The sequence below is a fragment of the Lampetra planeri genome, unplaced genomic scaffold (genome assembly GCF_965212315.1).
Source record: "Lampetra planeri unplaced genomic scaffold, kcLamPlan1.2.h2 scaffold_125, whole genome shotgun sequence".
Classification (NCBI taxonomy): Eukaryota; Metazoa; Chordata; class Hyperoartia; order Petromyzontiformes; family Petromyzontidae; genus Lampetra; species Lampetra planeri.
Window position 1 is genome coordinate 194347 of NW_027613965.1, and position 15931 is coordinate 210277.

Here is a 15931-nt window from a genome sequence, read left to right on the forward strand (position 1 = left end):
CGTAGTTGGTGTCAGCTCCTCCCCCCTCGTTCTACCCTCCCCGCCTCACTCGCCCACTGCCCTTGGACAATCGCTGGTCACGTAATTCGCCGCGTCGCGCGCATGCGCACTGCGCGGCTCGATTGCGCGGGAAAAAATGAGACTTCAGCGGCGGGGGGGTGTAGCTGCGCATGCGCAGTTGGTGTTTGTAACGATATCACCACCCGCCCCTCGCCTCACGTGACCTCTGACCCCCCTCCTCACGGCCCCGCCTCCCGCGATGCGCGCGCCACTGCCCCAGCTCGACTAGATGAAGGCCTAAGCTGTATACAGTAATAATAATAAATTAAGATTTCAACGTTTAAGCTTCCCCAATTGAGAGGTCGTTTCCTCACAGTTGCGCTTCTTTTGTCGTCTGCGAGCCGATAGGCGACGCGGTAAGTTTGAGGTTTGACGGAATCTCTGCTTGGTGTGTTAACAGATTTGACGCGTGGCCTTGTGGCGTGTGGCAGCGAATCGTGGGTCTTTGTGTTAATTTCATCATCATCGTAATGATTCGGTTTTTTTTATTATCCTTAATGAAATTAATGTCGTATTTGTGAATGTTGTAAGTGTTTAATTTGGTTTAGTCGGGTGTCGTTTTAGGCCGTGAGTGTCTGCTGTAGCTGACTCTGCACTTGACCATTACTCAGTAAAATGCTTGTGCAATGTTGTCATAGTATTCATACGCTAAGTGATGAATGTTATCATTGTTAAGTAAAGTGATCATTTGTTTAATTAGTGTCGATGAGGTTCTGCTCTCGCTCTTGACCGGCTGCTGTCGACTGCACTTTTAACAAATGACTGGCTAAATATGATACAGTACAATACTGTTGTTTCGTAATAAATGTTATAGTTAATGTGAGTGTTCATTAGTTTAATTAGTGTCGTTGATGCCACGTCGCTAATGGGTGGCTGATATCGACTGTCTTCCCAACTGGCAGATTAAATGCTGTCATCATCACGATCCATGGGCAGATGGGCCCATAGGTGTCTTGCACGATTCGTCATATTTCCGCTTTCCTCTCTGCCTTGTGCCAATGTGCTCCAGTAGTGCCACATCTTCATCACACCGATCTCTTATATCGTTAAGCCACATCATGGGACCTCCTTTGCCAGTACCAAAATATGAGAATAGGTTTTCCCCTATTTTCTGGCAACAAAACAGCTGTGTTAAGATGTTAAAACGCCAAAGTGAAACCTTTTACAAGGAATCATGTCTGCATTAACCACAGTACTTGTGGTCAGAATGCAAACAAAATACGTACTCTGATAATATCTGCATTGTCTTTTAAATTGATTGCTAAAAGGTTTCAGTTTGGTGTTTTAACATCTTAACACCTGTTTTCTTGCCATAATAAAGGGGAAAATATATTCTCAAGCCATTTTCTGTTACGTCTAAATTCTGTACAAATCCATAATAAAGGCGTTATTATTTTTGGGTTAGATCGCGTAAATATAAATGTGTCGCTACACCCGCCACCACCCGAAACAGCCAATTCGTAAGGTTTGTCACGTAGACAAAACGTGCCAATTAGCCACTAATTCAGCACACCGCTGTGTGTTGGAGAGTAATTCGAGTTCGACGTTTCGCTGGTGATTAGAACGAGCTTCATCAGGCGATAGCCAGAATTGTGAAGAAAGTCCTAGTTCTGTCTTAAAGAGCTACAGGCTTAGTGCTGCTTGGAAGCGTATTATCAAGTAATACGCTGTTTAATTGGGTGCCTTTGCAGGTCCACCATACGTTGATTAACTGTGACTTGATGTGTGTATAGCTGCTACCATCCGTGCCGGTCTTATTGTGCCTACGTCACACCCCGTTGCCCGTCCGCAGAAGTCAGCGTGCGCTCGTTCGCTCGCGGGTTCCCACGGCCAGGGAGAGGGAGGGGAGAGGAGTGTAACTGCGTGAGGATCGGATCCCGTGATGGCGTCGGAGGAGAAGAAGGCAGAGGCGGACGGAGAGAAGTCGCAAGCGACGGCGCCACCAGCGAGTTCCAACAGCCAGGGCAAGGTGCGGCGCACGCAGGGGGTGCCCTCCGGATGACTGCTCCCTTCCCATACTGAAGAAAACGATTGGGATGACCGTGATGATGGTGATTCTGGGCACCACGGTGGCGAGGTGTTAACTACCTCGCCTGGTATACAGAATGTTGCGAGTTCGATCCCGACCCTGACTCCTGCTGTATATTGGAGTTTGCATGTTCTCCCCATGTTTGTCTGGATTTTTCTCCACGTCATCAAAGTCACGCGTTTAGAGTATTGGACTGCTATAAATTTACACACGATGAACCACTTGGTTGAGCTATCATTTGTGGCCAGGTCACTTCTGAAAAAGAGCTGTATAGCGCAGTGGGCTTTACATAATGAAAAAAAATGCTTAGTTTTTAAGTAATTTAACAATGATGATGATGGCAATGATGATAGTGATGATGCAGTTGCCAATTGATGTAGATAATGACGACGATGATGATTTTGTCTCTTCCCCCGTCTGTCCCCCCATTCCCCCACCCCCCTCTCCGCCCCCAGCCGACCCCCATGAAGCCCAACTACACGCTCAAGTTCACGCTGGCCGGCCACACCAAGGCCGTGTCCTCCGTCAAGTTCAGCCCCAACGGAGAGTGGCTCGCCAGTTCCTGTGAGTTCTCTCCATAATCCAGACAGCGGCGACGTTAAAGCAGCTGATGTGGTGACGCTGCTGTGTCAGCAGTGGTGCACAAACTCAACTATTTAACTAAACTAGTTTTAATTTTACCTGGTAAGGCCCACTGAGCTAAATAGCTCTTTTTCAGAAGTGACCCGGCCACAAATGATAGCGCAACTAAGTGGCTTATCACTTGGCAATGTATAGCAGCCAAATACTCTAAACGCACATTGATTCTATATGTGGAGGGAAAAACCGGAGTACCCGGAGAAAAATTCACGCAACCACAGGGAGAACGTGCAAACTCCAAATATACAGCAGGCGTCAGGGTCGGGGATCGAACTCACGACCTCCTGTATATCAGGCGAGGTAGTTAACATCTCGCCACTGTGGCGCCCAAGCACAGATAACAAACAACTCAACTCGTGAGTCAATGCTATTCTTGCGCCCGATGGCCGTATGTTCAGGAGCTGTATACCAATGTGGAGGTCTGCTGCTGACCATGACGAGATGGCTTCAGCAGAGAGAGCGTTCAAGTCGTGTTTCTGTTCCTCCTCCGTTGAAGGAGCGCAGACATCGGTGGCTTTACTGTGCGGTCCATAGTGTGGGTTGGATGGTCAAACTCGCACAACTTTGTCTTGTCTTTACTGTATCTCTGTGGGTCTCTCTATCTCTGAGTCTTTATGTCTGTGTGTCACTGGGTTTATTATATGGTCCATAGTTTGGGTTGCGTGGCCACAATCACACTACTGCTGTGGCTGTCTTAAATTTACATTCATGAAGGCGATGGGGTGCTGCATCAGCATGTTGATGTTCTGATGCGGTTGATAGTTATAGCAGTGTCTTCAGGAAGGAATGTCAAGCCAGGAGGTTTGCGATGTTTGGGTCTCGAATTAAGTGTGTATTCTGGAGTACTCGTCAATAAGACTGCCTTGGCCTTTCAAAGGAAATAATATTTAGTAGGTGCTACTATCCACATACAGCAATACCTTGACTTTCGTCGCTTCGCTCTTTTGGCCGTTTTCAATTGTAACCACATTTCAAATTCCGTCCGCTTGCTTTTCTCTTTCGTCCGATGTCATCCCAAACCTTCCACGGCGTTCGTGCCACGCGCCATCTTTTTCGTTCAGTCTTTGAATAAAAGTCGTTCAGTGAGCATCTCTTATATTTGTGTTTATTCATACGTTATTAATACTGTACTTATTATTTGGTTATTTCGGTTAAGTCACGTCTAAAGATAAAATAATAAATTAAAATAATAGCGACGTTTCGATTGCAACACAAGCAATCATCATCAGGCGTAAGAGAAATAGCAACAAAAATCTAACTAGAAAACTATAGACAGACATACAAGCAGACAGACATCACAAGGACACACAGAGAGAGGACACATATCGGCACAGAGAGAGGGGTCGTTTCTGTAAACGGTCCCTTAAATATAGGGAGGGGGGGCGGGGACAGAGAGAGGGAGGGGGCAGAGAAAATTAGCATATCAATGAGTGGACGGCAACGTGTTGCTGCTGCGCAAGTAAGATGACGACGTGGCACGGCACGCAAGCTTGAAAATTAGGAGAAAGACACTAAAATTAAATAACCTCGCAAAATATCGAAATGTGATGTAATGCAACACAGAGAGTCGGTCAACACACAATGTACTGTACTTATTTCTGTGATTTTCCTGTAAACAATTCATAGTTATTTTTGTGATAACAGTATAATACTACAGTGTTCATAGTTATTTTCGTGATTATTAAACACGTGTACAGTATTCATACGGTGCTTATTTTTGTGATTACTGTAAAATACTTAGTTTTGTGCTTTAATATATTCATAATGGGTCCTAAGTGTGGTGATAGTAAAGCTAAAATAACCCATAAGGTTCTCAATTTGCAAGAGAAGCTTGACATAGTCAAACTTCATGAGCAAGGCTAAATAAAGGCTCTGCTTTGACGTTCGCAACCAGGCGAAAGTGCAGGGTGTTCCTGTACACACCGCACCAGATGCTCGTATGTCAGGCTGGGTGGACAATATCCTATAACACTCGCCACTCTGAGCCGTGTGTGCACCTAACGTGCGTGTCCTGTTGCACACTTTTCAAAATATATAAATGGGCGACGTTTCAGGCAATTACTCTTCTACATAGCACGTAAAAAGGTGCGATTTAAAACATATTTAAGTGGTTCCTCTTAAAGCCACACAGTGTTGTTGACCAATGTGCTGAGTTTTGTTAACGGGTATATAAATTCAGTCTATTCTCCTATAACGCGCTTGTTGCGTTCCTGAAGAACAACGCATTGTAGAAAAATCGCACTATAATCAATAATATAGGGTAAAGCACAGTCCGGGATAACAGGTGAGATGCGTGCACAGGTTGAACAAACACTAAGGCGCGTGTAGGGTAGCATCATTCAACTGCATCCCGCCTTGTGCGAAGCTATGCCGAGTCAGCCGTACGACCGTTGATTATAAATCACGCGACGTACACAAAAATCGCACGCATATGAATGTATCGGGGAACACATTTTTTATAACGCGGATGCGAATTGGATATAACGTGATCCAGTGAACAGAAGTATGTACTGCATGTTATAGTGTACGGTATGTGTGTGTGATGTGTGTATGTGTGCCTGTTCATTCACAGCCGCTGACAAGCTAATAAAGATTTGGGGTGCATACGATGGGAAGTTTGAGAAGACCATCTCGGGGCACAAGCTGGTGAGGGGGATCCGCTCAAATAAAGACAAAGATTCCCCGTATAACCTTGCCATACTCTGAGAGCAAGTGCTGTTAGCTAGCAGCAACTGTGAAAGCCGGCACTGCACACGAAGGGGGGGATGTCCACCATCACGCCTGGCCAGCCACTCTTGTCTCTCTACTGCCGATGTTTACACACTGCACCAGATACTCATTTTTGGGGTTGAGTCGACCTAGGTCAGGACTGATTCAGATAATCTACGCTGTTGTTGGTCGTGAGCGGGAATCGAACTCGGTTCTTTGGGTTTATAGCGCAGAGGTCTAACCGTGACACTCCCGCTCCCAATTTGAAACCCCAGTCTGTGAGTACGCTATTGTGATGGTACAGGACATCATCTATCCGACAGTCACATTTCCACCGTGACCAATTTACTGCTCAGGCCCAGTGCACTATTTGCGCTTGGCATAACAACTCTAATTTTCTGTAGACATTCACATATCTGACCTTTTCACATATCTGCTCATAGCTCAGTCCCTATTGAGTGGGATATACGATTTGCTGCTCCTGATGATGATGGTGGTGAATGCTGCTGATAATTGTAATGCTGCTGATGAAGATGCTGATGCTGCTGCTATTGATAATGCTGATGATGATGCTGCGGCAGATGTTCATAAAGCTGCTTATAATACTACTGATGCTGTTCTTGCTGGAAATGATGATGCTCACGGTGCTGCTACTCTTAGCAATTAATACTCATGATGTTGCTGCTACAGCAGGTGATGCTGATGACGATTCTGTGGATGCTGCTGCTACTGATGATGATGCTGATGATGATTGATGATCTTCACAGGGTATCTCCGACGTGGCATGGTCCTCGGATTCGAATCTCCTTGTCTCAGCCTCCGATGACAAAACCCTGAAGATCTGGGACATGAACTCGGTAGGTATCAACTCGATCTCTGACCCTGATCGTGGACCCCGTGACCCAAATGCCCAATCGCACCATGGTGGCTAGGAGATGTTAACTACCTCGCCTGGTATGCAGGAGGTCGTGGGTTCGATCCTGACCGTGACGCCTGCTGTATATTTGGTTACACGTCTTTCTCCCCGTGGTCATGCAAAATTTTCTCCGGGTCCTCTGGGTTTTCCCTCCACATTTAGAAACATGCGTTTATAGAGTATTTGGCTGCTATAAATGTGTAATGGGTTCACTCAGGCGCACACTGGAACTTGGGAGGCAACGCTATTTATTATCCACACAAAGGTAACTCTTAACATAGAGTGGTGACCACCGACCTATCCTCGCTAACACGCACCAACACACACCATCACTCACTAACACTCTCTGATACGACTAGCGTGGCCAAGCCAGGAGGGGGCTACTGGTTGGCCACGCTGACGACTTGAGGCTTGACTCTTCTTCACGAGGCGTCTTCACGAGGCATCTTCACCCCGGACACGAGCAGCCCCGCACCCGCTGCGGAGGCCGCTTATATGCGCCTCGGCGTGTTCGGGCCACACCCCGGCCTACGCCCACCTTCAAGAACTCTCAAGAAGTTCTTCTGTCCACGTGGCCCCCAAGGGGCCCCCGGCCCCCACCTTGATCCGGTCACGTGTCCAGCCGGGTTCACCCAGAGTGCCACAGCCTCACACAATCCCCGCGGTACTGACCCACGGCCTCCAAACCCCCCGAAGCGGCCGTGACGTCATTCCCGCAACCAGACGTGATGACGTCATGTGTGTGTGTGTGGACCCCCGTAGTAGTGACGCTCCCCCGCGTAGTGGCATCACGCGTGTGTAGGCCCACACGGTAGTGACGCTCCAAGTCACTACAAATGTGCACATTAAGCCACTTTGTTGAGCGTTATTTGTGTTAGCCAGGTCGTTTCTGAAAAAGAGCATTATAGCTCATTGGGCCTTACCTGGTCAAATAAAAAATAGTTTAGTAGTTGAGCTCATTTTATTGGTTGGATGACGGAGCCACAAATCGGAGACAGTCATCGATTGGATGACATGCCCAGAATATTCGTGGTGCATGCAGCACTACCGTGCCTTTACCGTGCCTTTACCGTGCCTTGCCTTCTCCGCCCTCCCTTGCCCCTGATGGCCCTGCAGGGTAAATGCCTGAAGACCCTGAAGGGACACAGCAACTACGTGTTTTGCTGTAACTTCAATCCCCAGTCGAATCTCATCGTCTCGGGCTCGGTGAGGATCGTGCACACATGAAGCGTGAGCGTCTCTGCGTGAGCAGCTATGCGTGAGCGTCTCTGCGTGAGCGTCTCTGCGTGAGCGTCTCTGCGTGAGCGTCTCTGCGTGAGCGTCTCTGCGTGAGCGTCTCTGCGTGAGCGTCTCTGCGTGAGCGTCTATGCGTGAGCGTCTATGCGTGAGCGTCTCTGCGTGAGCGTCTCTGCGTGAGCGGCTATGCGTGAGCGTCTCTACGTGAGCGTCTCTGCGTGAGCGGCTATGCGTGAGCGGCTATGCGTGAGCGGCTATGCGTGAGCGGCTATGCGTGAGCGGCTATGCGTGAGCGGCTATGCGTGAGCGGCTATGCGTGAGCGTCTCTGCGTGAGCGTCTCTGCGTGAGCGTCTCTGCGTGAGCGGCTATGCGTGAGCGGCTATGCGTGAGCGGCTATGCGTGAGCGGCTATGCGTGAGCGTCTCTGCGTGAGCGTCTCTGCGTGAGCGGCTATGCGTGAGCGGCTATGCGTGAGCGTCTCTGCGTGAGCGGCTATGCGTGAGCGGCTATGCGTGAGCGGCTATGCGTGAGCGGCTATGCGTGAGCGTCTCTGCGTGAGCGTCTCTGCGTGAGCGTCTCTGCGTGAGCGTCTCTGCGTGAGCGTCTCTGCGTGAGCGTCTCTGCGTGAGCGGCTATGCGTGAGCGGCTATGCGTGAGCGTCTCTGCGTGAGCGTCTCTGCGTGAGCGGCTATGCGTGAGCGGCTATGCGTGAGCGGCTATGCGTGAGCGGCTATGCGTGAGCGGCTATGCGTGAGCGGCTATGCGTGAGCGGCTATGCGTGAGCGGCTATGCGTGAGCGGCTATGCGTGAGCGGCTATGCGTGAGCGTGTGGGGGGAGCAGTGGCTATGAGCCCGGGAGACGGAGTTCGATTCCCGTTCATGGTCACCAACATCAGCGACGATTATCTGAACCGATCATGAGCCTCCCGTAGGTCGACTCGGCCCCAAAAACGAGTACCTGATGGAGTATGTAAAGATCGTCACTCGGGAGGCAAAGGTGTCTGGGCGTGGTGCCGGCCCCTCCCCACCCACCCGTGTGCCGTGCCGGCCTTCATCGGTGCTGCTCGCAAACGGCACTTGTCCCAACAGTCTGTTAACGACTACGCAGGGGATCTTTGTCTTGGGTGTGAGGAGACGTGTGTAACGTGTAGTATGGTGTGATGTGATGTGGTGTGATGTATGGCGTTGTTGGCACAGTAGGGGGCACAGTGGTGCATCTACCAGTCTACTCAGTCCGTCAACCCATGGCACCTGGGTCTGTCCCGTGACCTCCTGTCAGTGAGCCTTTGATACTTGACGTGGCCTCAAAGTGTACACCTAGCCTGGCACCGGCACCGTGGTGACGTCACCATCGCTTGGTGGTGAGTGGCGGGTATTGGTGCTGTGGTGAAGCACGGCCTTCACCACAGCACCAGCGCCCTGCTAATTGTCGCTGTCGTTAATCGACCCTGTCGTCGCTGTGACCCCAGTTTGATGAGAGCGTGCGCATCTGGGATGTGAAGACGGGAAAATGTCTCAAAACGCTGCCCGCACACTCCGACCCCGTGTCAGCGGTGAGATGCGCCCCACCTGCGGAACACCAGCACACTCAAACCGCACCATCGCACCCCACCGCACTGCACCATCACACCCAACCACAACACACCGCCGCACACCGCCGCACCACTGCCGTGTGAGCTGATATCCGTGTCGCTCTTGTGTCAGGTTCACTTCAACCGGGACGGCTCCCTCATCGTGTCCAGCAGCTATGACGGGCTGTGGTGAGAGACACGACCCACACCACACACTACCCACACCACACTACCCACACCACACTACCCACACCTCACGACCCACACCACACTACCAACACCACACCACACTACCAACACCACACTACCCACACCACACCACACTACCCACACCACACTACCCACACCACACTACCCACACCACACTACCCACACACTACCCACACCACACTACCCACACACTACCCACACCACACTACCCACACCACACTACCCACACACTACTCACACACTACCCACACCACACTACCCACACCACACTACCCACACCACACTATCCACACACACCACAACACCCACACACACTACACCTAGACTACATCCCACGCAACTTATCGACATGGAAACGAAGGCCGAAGTGTGGGAGGGGGCGCTTGTGCGCGCTTAACGCCAAGATAATCGGAATCAGAATATTTATTTATCCTGAAGAAATCAGATGAGCTATGAAGCTCTTTTTCATAGATATCCAGTTGGGGTGGGTCAGAAAGTTACAACAACAAACAATACAAAAACACAACAGAAGTGCAAAGTCTAGGAAAGGTAAACAAATCGCTGACAAAAATATACAAATAAAACAAAACACTGTTTATATTCCTGGTTCTTTCTACGTGATTCTAGATTTGAAGCTTTCGTGACTGTAAGGATTCATATTCTTAGGTTTTATTACCGAAAAAACCTAAGAATATCTTTCTACGCGACTTTACCGAAAGAACCAAGAATATGAATCCCTGCAGTCACGAAAGCTTTACATCGAAATTAAACACTTTTTGTTTTAACAGGTAAAGCACACTGAGTTTTTAGCTTCTTTTTCACAAATGACAGCTCAATGAAGTGGCTTATCACGTGGACATTGAGAGCAGCCAAACAGATTCGGAAATTTAGTTAGAGTCCAAACGCGTGCGGCGCAGATCGGGAGCGGCGATGACATCGCCACGTTGTGGTGCGGCAGGAGCCGGGTGCGTCGGTGGCATTGGAGGGGTCTACGCAGGTGACGACGGCTGCTTGACCAGGCTCTCACTGCAGCAGTGGCCAGGGCACTGCTGGTGTTGTTGATGTTGTTGGTGTTGATGATGTTGATGATGTTGATGATGTTGCTGATGTTGATGATGTTGCTGATGTTGATGATGTTGATGATGTTGTTGATGTTGTTGGTGTTGATGATGTTGATGATGATGTTGCTGATGTTGATGATGATGTTGCTGATGTTGATGATGATGTTGCTGATGTTGTTGATGTTCTTCTTGGTTCTTTCGGTAAAGTCACGTAGAAGGGAAATAATAAAATAATAAAAATAAAACATAAAATAATTCTCACGACGTTTCGGCCACAACGCAAGCAGCCGTCCTCAGGTGAAGAACAGGTCTGTCGGGAAGACAGCGTCTGAATGAAACACCCCAGGCTTGGAGCGTATATTTAAGCTGGGTTGGAGGGGGAAGAGCGCCTTGACAACATAATTTGCATATCAAGAGGAATTTAGCATATTTATGGGAAATGCAGATATGGGATTAGTTGATGATGTTGATGTTGATGATGAATCGGCCGGTACTCGCTGCCTTAACGCAGCATCTACGTCATCACTTATTGTTCTTTCGAATAGCTGATGTTGATGCAGAGCATCAACTCCAATTTCACATCCAGGTGGTCAAGCCGCCAGTAGTGGGGTTTATTGCCGTGATATCTCCTTCATATTCGTGGATCAGGCATTGCGTCGCTACGCGTTGTGCGGTCTGTTCTGGATGACCACAGTCATGGCACACTATTGGAGAGTTTTTAATTTTCCACTCGTGCACTGTTACTGCCGCACTTGTTTTTTTCCCCGTTCATTGCCAACTTTGCCCTCCCCTTTCTCTTCGCTCTCTACCCGCTTGTCCCACACGTCTGTGAATCTCACCGTCTCGTCATTGTCTCCCATTCCCCCCCCTCCCTCCCCGCGTGCCGCACAGCCGGATCTGGGATACAGCATCAGGACAGTGTCTCAAGACACTCATAGGTGGGTCCCCACCTCCAGCCCCCCCCCCCCCCCCAACTACTCACCATCTCACCAAGCAGTGGAGTCCGTGTGGACTCGGACAGAGTGATCAGGTGTTTTACGAGGGGGTCGGGTCAAGCTGGGGTCAAGCAGGGCCTCGTGCGGCCTCGCAATCCCTCTCCCAGGCCGGCAGTCGTCCACGCACTCTGGCGCTTGCTTCGCGACCGCACGAATGCATCCTCAGAGAGATGGATCGATGCGTAATCATTGCACGGCATGATTTTCCCTATTCTTAGGTTTTTTCGGTAAAGTCACCATGTAGGTAAAAAATTAAAATTAATAAAAATAAAATAAAAATCACGACGTTTCGGAGGCAACACAAGCTTCCGTCTTCAGGTGGAACCGTCACAGCACGATTGCTGTATCAAGTGATAGCTATCGTGCTGTGACGGTTCCACCTGAAGACGGAAGTTTGTGTTGCCTCCGAAACGTCGTGATTTTTATTTAACTTTTATTAATTAAAAATTTTTACCTACGTGACTTTACCGAAAAACCTAAGAATATGAATCCTTGCAGTCACGAAAGCTTCAAATCTATAAATGATTTTCCCTTGTGCGTGGCTACCTCTGTGCAGGCTGTCCCTGTGTGAGCTGCCCCGGGTTAGCCTGGCCCACACCCCCCTCACTCTCTTTGTCTCCCCCCTCACCCCCCTCTTCCTGCAGACGACGACAACCCCCCTGTGTCATTTGTCAAGTTCTCTCCCAACGGGAAGTATATCCTTGCCGCCACGCTGGACAGGTGGGGCACTCGCACGCACCTCCAGCGCCTTACATGAACACTCACACGGTCACAATGTTGGATGTGCGAGTGTACATCGTGTGTGGGGGGCGGTCGTGCAGTGGTTTGCACGCTACACTACGAACCTGGCGACCTGAGTTCAATTCCCGCTCACGACCAACACCAGTGACGATTATCTGAACCGGTCTTGGGCCTCCCCTAGGTCGACTCGGCCTCAAATGAGTACCTGGTGTGGTGTGTAAACATCCTTCATAGGTGCTCGCTAACAGCACTTGCCCCTACAGTCTGTTAAGGCTATGCAGGGGATCTTTGTACATTCTCGTTCGTATATGTTGGGGGGGGTATGCGTTGTGTAGCAGTGGTGCAGTGATTAACACACTGCGCTATGAACGAATTCGATTCCCGACCACTGCCAAGACATCAGAGGTGATCATCTGAAGCAAGCGCCTTCCCTTGGGTGGACTTTACCTGGTAAAATAAAAAGAGATTAGTTTTATTTACATTTCGTTATTTTTATTTGCTTACATTTTCTATAATTTGCACTCCGATTGTGTGTTGTATTGTTGCTGTAACGTTCTAACCCACCCCGACTGGACATCTGTGAAAAAGGGGCTTTATCGCTCATCGGGTTCCTCCGGTATAAATAAATCAATAATCTGATTCTGACCCGGCTTTAAACAAATGAGTAGGTGGTGCGGTGTGTAAACATCGGCACTGGAGAGACGGAGGCGGCCTGCGTAGGTGCTGCTCGCAAACAGCACTTGCCCCAAGAGTCTGTACAAGCTCTACGGGTGACCTTTGTCTTTGTGTAACACAGCTGTACCCCTACCCCACCCCAGTACCCTGAAGTTGTGGGACTACAGCAAGGGAAAGGTGAGATGCCCTCACTGACCCCAGTCCACCCACACAGCCAACACCTCGCTACACAATGCGCAACTCCAGTTCTGTACGGCGAAGGTGAGAACTCGAGAGAGAGAGGGGGAGACCGGGATAGAGAGAGAGTCCTCATTTTGCAACAGCGTGTGTCACCTGGGGGTCACGGAAGTGACGAACGCTAAAGCAAATTAAAAATAACAGACCGCAATGAAATGAATAGAAATCGGCAAAAGCAACCGCGTCAAGCGACATAACGAATGCGTTGCACGCGGCGTGAATCGCTGTTAAAAATTCGATTCCTCCTGTCGCGCGAGTTGGCCTTGGGCAGCATGTTATCGGACCAATCGCAGCACTATTATTACCACACTTGAGTTACAGAAACATTACACGGACGACATCAGGTGACTTGTCGCAATGCCTAAACAAACGAGGGAACACGAAGAATCGACTCGGGCGGCCGGGCGGGCGCGTTGGTGCTGGCCACTCACCTCCTCCTCGTCAGCAGTGCTGGCCTCCTTCACGGGCCGCCACGTGGCGAGATGTTAGCCACCTCGCCTGTCATGCAGCAAACTGTGGGTTTCATCCCGAGCTCGACGACGCCCGCTATATATTTGGAGTTGACTCTCTCTCCCCATGGCCACGTGGATTTCTGGCTGCAGAAATTCTCGTCTGAGAAAGAGCTACACAGCTCAGTGGGCCTTATCTGGTAAAGAATGTCATCGTTTTTGAGTTTAGTTTTCACAGGCGCTGCCACTCGATAACTCCACTTGCCCCGTGACAGGCTCGTGAAGGCGACACGGGTCTTTACATGTGTGGCGAGTGACAGTGTAGCAGTTAGCGTGCTGCGCTACAAACCCAGCGGCCCGAATTCAATTCGCGCTCACGGCCAACCAGAGGTCGCAAACGGGTTTTGATTCCTTACCCGTACCCGGCCGCACCAGGGTCGTAGACGGCTACCCGTACCCGGCCGGGTACGGGTAGCCGGGTATCGGGTAGGGTACAGGTATTGGGTAGGGTACGGGTATCGGGTACCCGGTTGCAACCTCTGCGGCCAACACGAGTGATAATTATCTGAACTGGTTCTGGGCCTCCCCTAGGTCGACTCAACATCGCCACTGGGTAGACAAACACGGTCGGGCATTGTGCTGGCTACTCGCCCCACTAATGTGTGCTGTGCCGGCCTTAATAGGTGCTCGCTAACTGCACTTGCCCCAACCCGTCTTTGAAGGCCCTGCGGGTGATCTTTGTCTTTGCCCCCGTGCAGTGCCTGAAAAGGTACACGGGACACAAGAATGAGAAGTACTGCATCTTCGCCAACTTCTCCGTCACGGGAGGGAAGGTGCGAGCCCTTGCTGCTGCTGCTGCTATCATCGTGGTGTGGTGGTGTTTGTGGTGTCGGGTTGTTGTCACGTCGGCTCATGTTGACATTAACCCCCCTGTCTGGTCTCGCACCTCATAAGTTCACATTGATGACATCACCTTTACTCTTTTTAAGACCAAGCAGGAAGACTTCTTCACAATTCTGCTAAATCGCTTGATGGAGCTGGTTGTAATGACCAGCTAAACGTCACAGTACTCGCATTGTAAATGTTGTGGGTTCACTCTTCCAACACACAAGCGGCGTGCTGAACTAGTAACTAATTGACATTTTGTTTACGTGAAAAAACCTTACTAATTGGCTGTGGTGGGGTTTAACGACACATTTATGCAATCTAACGCAAAAAGAACCGTTGTTATGCATCATGTTGTTGTGTGTGGTGGTGTCTTTATTATCGGGGAGGGGGGCGTGAAGGGAGTCCTTCATCCAGCAGTGAATTAACCATGGCTGCTGTTGACCGCCGTGCGTTGTGCGTCTGTCTGTGTGTGTGTGTCTGTATGTGTGTGTGTCTGTGCGTGTGTGTGTCTGTGTGCGTGTGTGTCTGTGTGCGTGTGTCTGTGTGCGTGTCTGTCTGTGTCTGTGTGTGTGTGTGTGCGTGGGGACTCGCCGCTGGCCCGCAGTGGATCGTGTCCGGCTCCGAGGACAACCTGGTCTACATCTGGAACCTGCAGACCAAGGAGATTGTGCAGAAACTGCAGGGACACACGGGTGCATGCACCACCCCCCACATCCCCGACACCCCCCACACCCCCCACACTCCTCGCCCCTCCGACTCGCAATCCTATCCCCACCCCCCCTGACCTCTGACGTTGCCCGGAGCCGTCCCGAGTGTGCGGAGAATCGAGGCGACCTCCCCGGGCCCCGCGCTTTGGGGGATTTGGCCTCCGCGCTCCGACGTCACGGCGTTGGACGTATTTACTTGCGGTTCAGTTAGAAAGCGTGGAGAGGCCCACGCAGTGTGACTTGCCCCGGACCCCGCACCGCCCCCTATGGACGGTCCTGACCTTGCCTTACCTAGTAAGATAAATAAGAGTCTAGTTTTATTTGTGTATAATGTTTAAAGTGATTTGTTTACCTGGCCTATAAGTTTCACTCCTGTCGTGTTTCTGTATTATTTTTTGTTGTAATATTCTGACCTGCCCCGACTGGACAGCTGTGGACAAAGGAGGTTTATAGCTCATCGGATTCCTCCAGCGCAAATCAATATTCTCATTCTGATTCTGCCCAATGTGGAGGTCCTGCTGCTGCTGTTGCTGCTGCTGCTGTTGCTGCTGCTGCTGCTGCTGCTGCTGCTGTCGGCCACGCCAGGAGGGCCTCGGCAGAGAGGCGCGAGTGTCGCCACCACCACCACCCTGCCGCCCGTACTCATCGCCACTCTCCCTTCTGCCTTTTTCTCCCCTCCCGACCCCCCGTACAGACGTGGTGCTGTGTACTGCGTGCCACCCCACAGAGAATATCATCGCGTCGGCCGCGCTTGAAAACGACAAAACCATCAAGCTGTGGAAGAGCGACTGTTAGGGGCGGGCAGGGG

The 15931-nt window shown here is 50.4% G+C and overlaps 1 protein-coding gene across 2 annotated transcripts; it reads left to right on the top strand.

The window, feature by feature from the left end:
* The first annotated feature begins 111 nt into the window (after positions 1-111).
* On the top strand, positions 112-15931 carry WDR5 (WD repeat domain 5). 2 transcript variants are annotated; one of them, XM_078621967.1, is made up of 14 exons: positions 112-416; positions 1853-2029; positions 2545-2653; positions 5301-5374; positions 6205-6294; positions 7470-7559; positions 9059-9142; positions 9294-9349; positions 11323-11369; positions 12071-12146; positions 12986-13019; positions 14287-14361; positions 15021-15108; positions 15818-15931. In XM_078621967.1, the coding sequence occupies exons 2-14, from the start codon at positions 1943-1945 to the stop codon at positions 15916-15918; spliced, it is 1011 nt and encodes a 336-aa protein (XP_078478093.1). In that variant the 5' UTR covers positions 112-416; positions 1853-1942; the 3' UTR covers positions 15919-15931. The 2 variants fall into 2 exon arrangements, with proteins under 2 accessions (XP_078478093.1, XP_078478092.1); XM_078621966.1 differs by having other exon boundaries at positions 6205-6293; positions 7460-7559.

Bases quoted from the DNA above. Each gene is read 5' to 3' on its own strand.
- WDR5 (XM_078621966.1), top strand. From the start codon at position 1,943: ATGGCGTCGGAGGAGAAGAAGGCAGAGGCGGACGGAGAGAAGTCGCAA. The intron at 12,147-12,985 runs GTGGGGCACTCG...ACCCCACCCCAG, and splicing joins CTTGCCGCCACGCTGGACAG to TACCCTGAAGTTGTGGGACT. The intron at 15,109-15,817 runs GTGCATGCACCA...CCCCCCGTACAG, and splicing joins GAAACTGCAGGGACACACGG to ACGTGGTGCTGTGTACTGCG.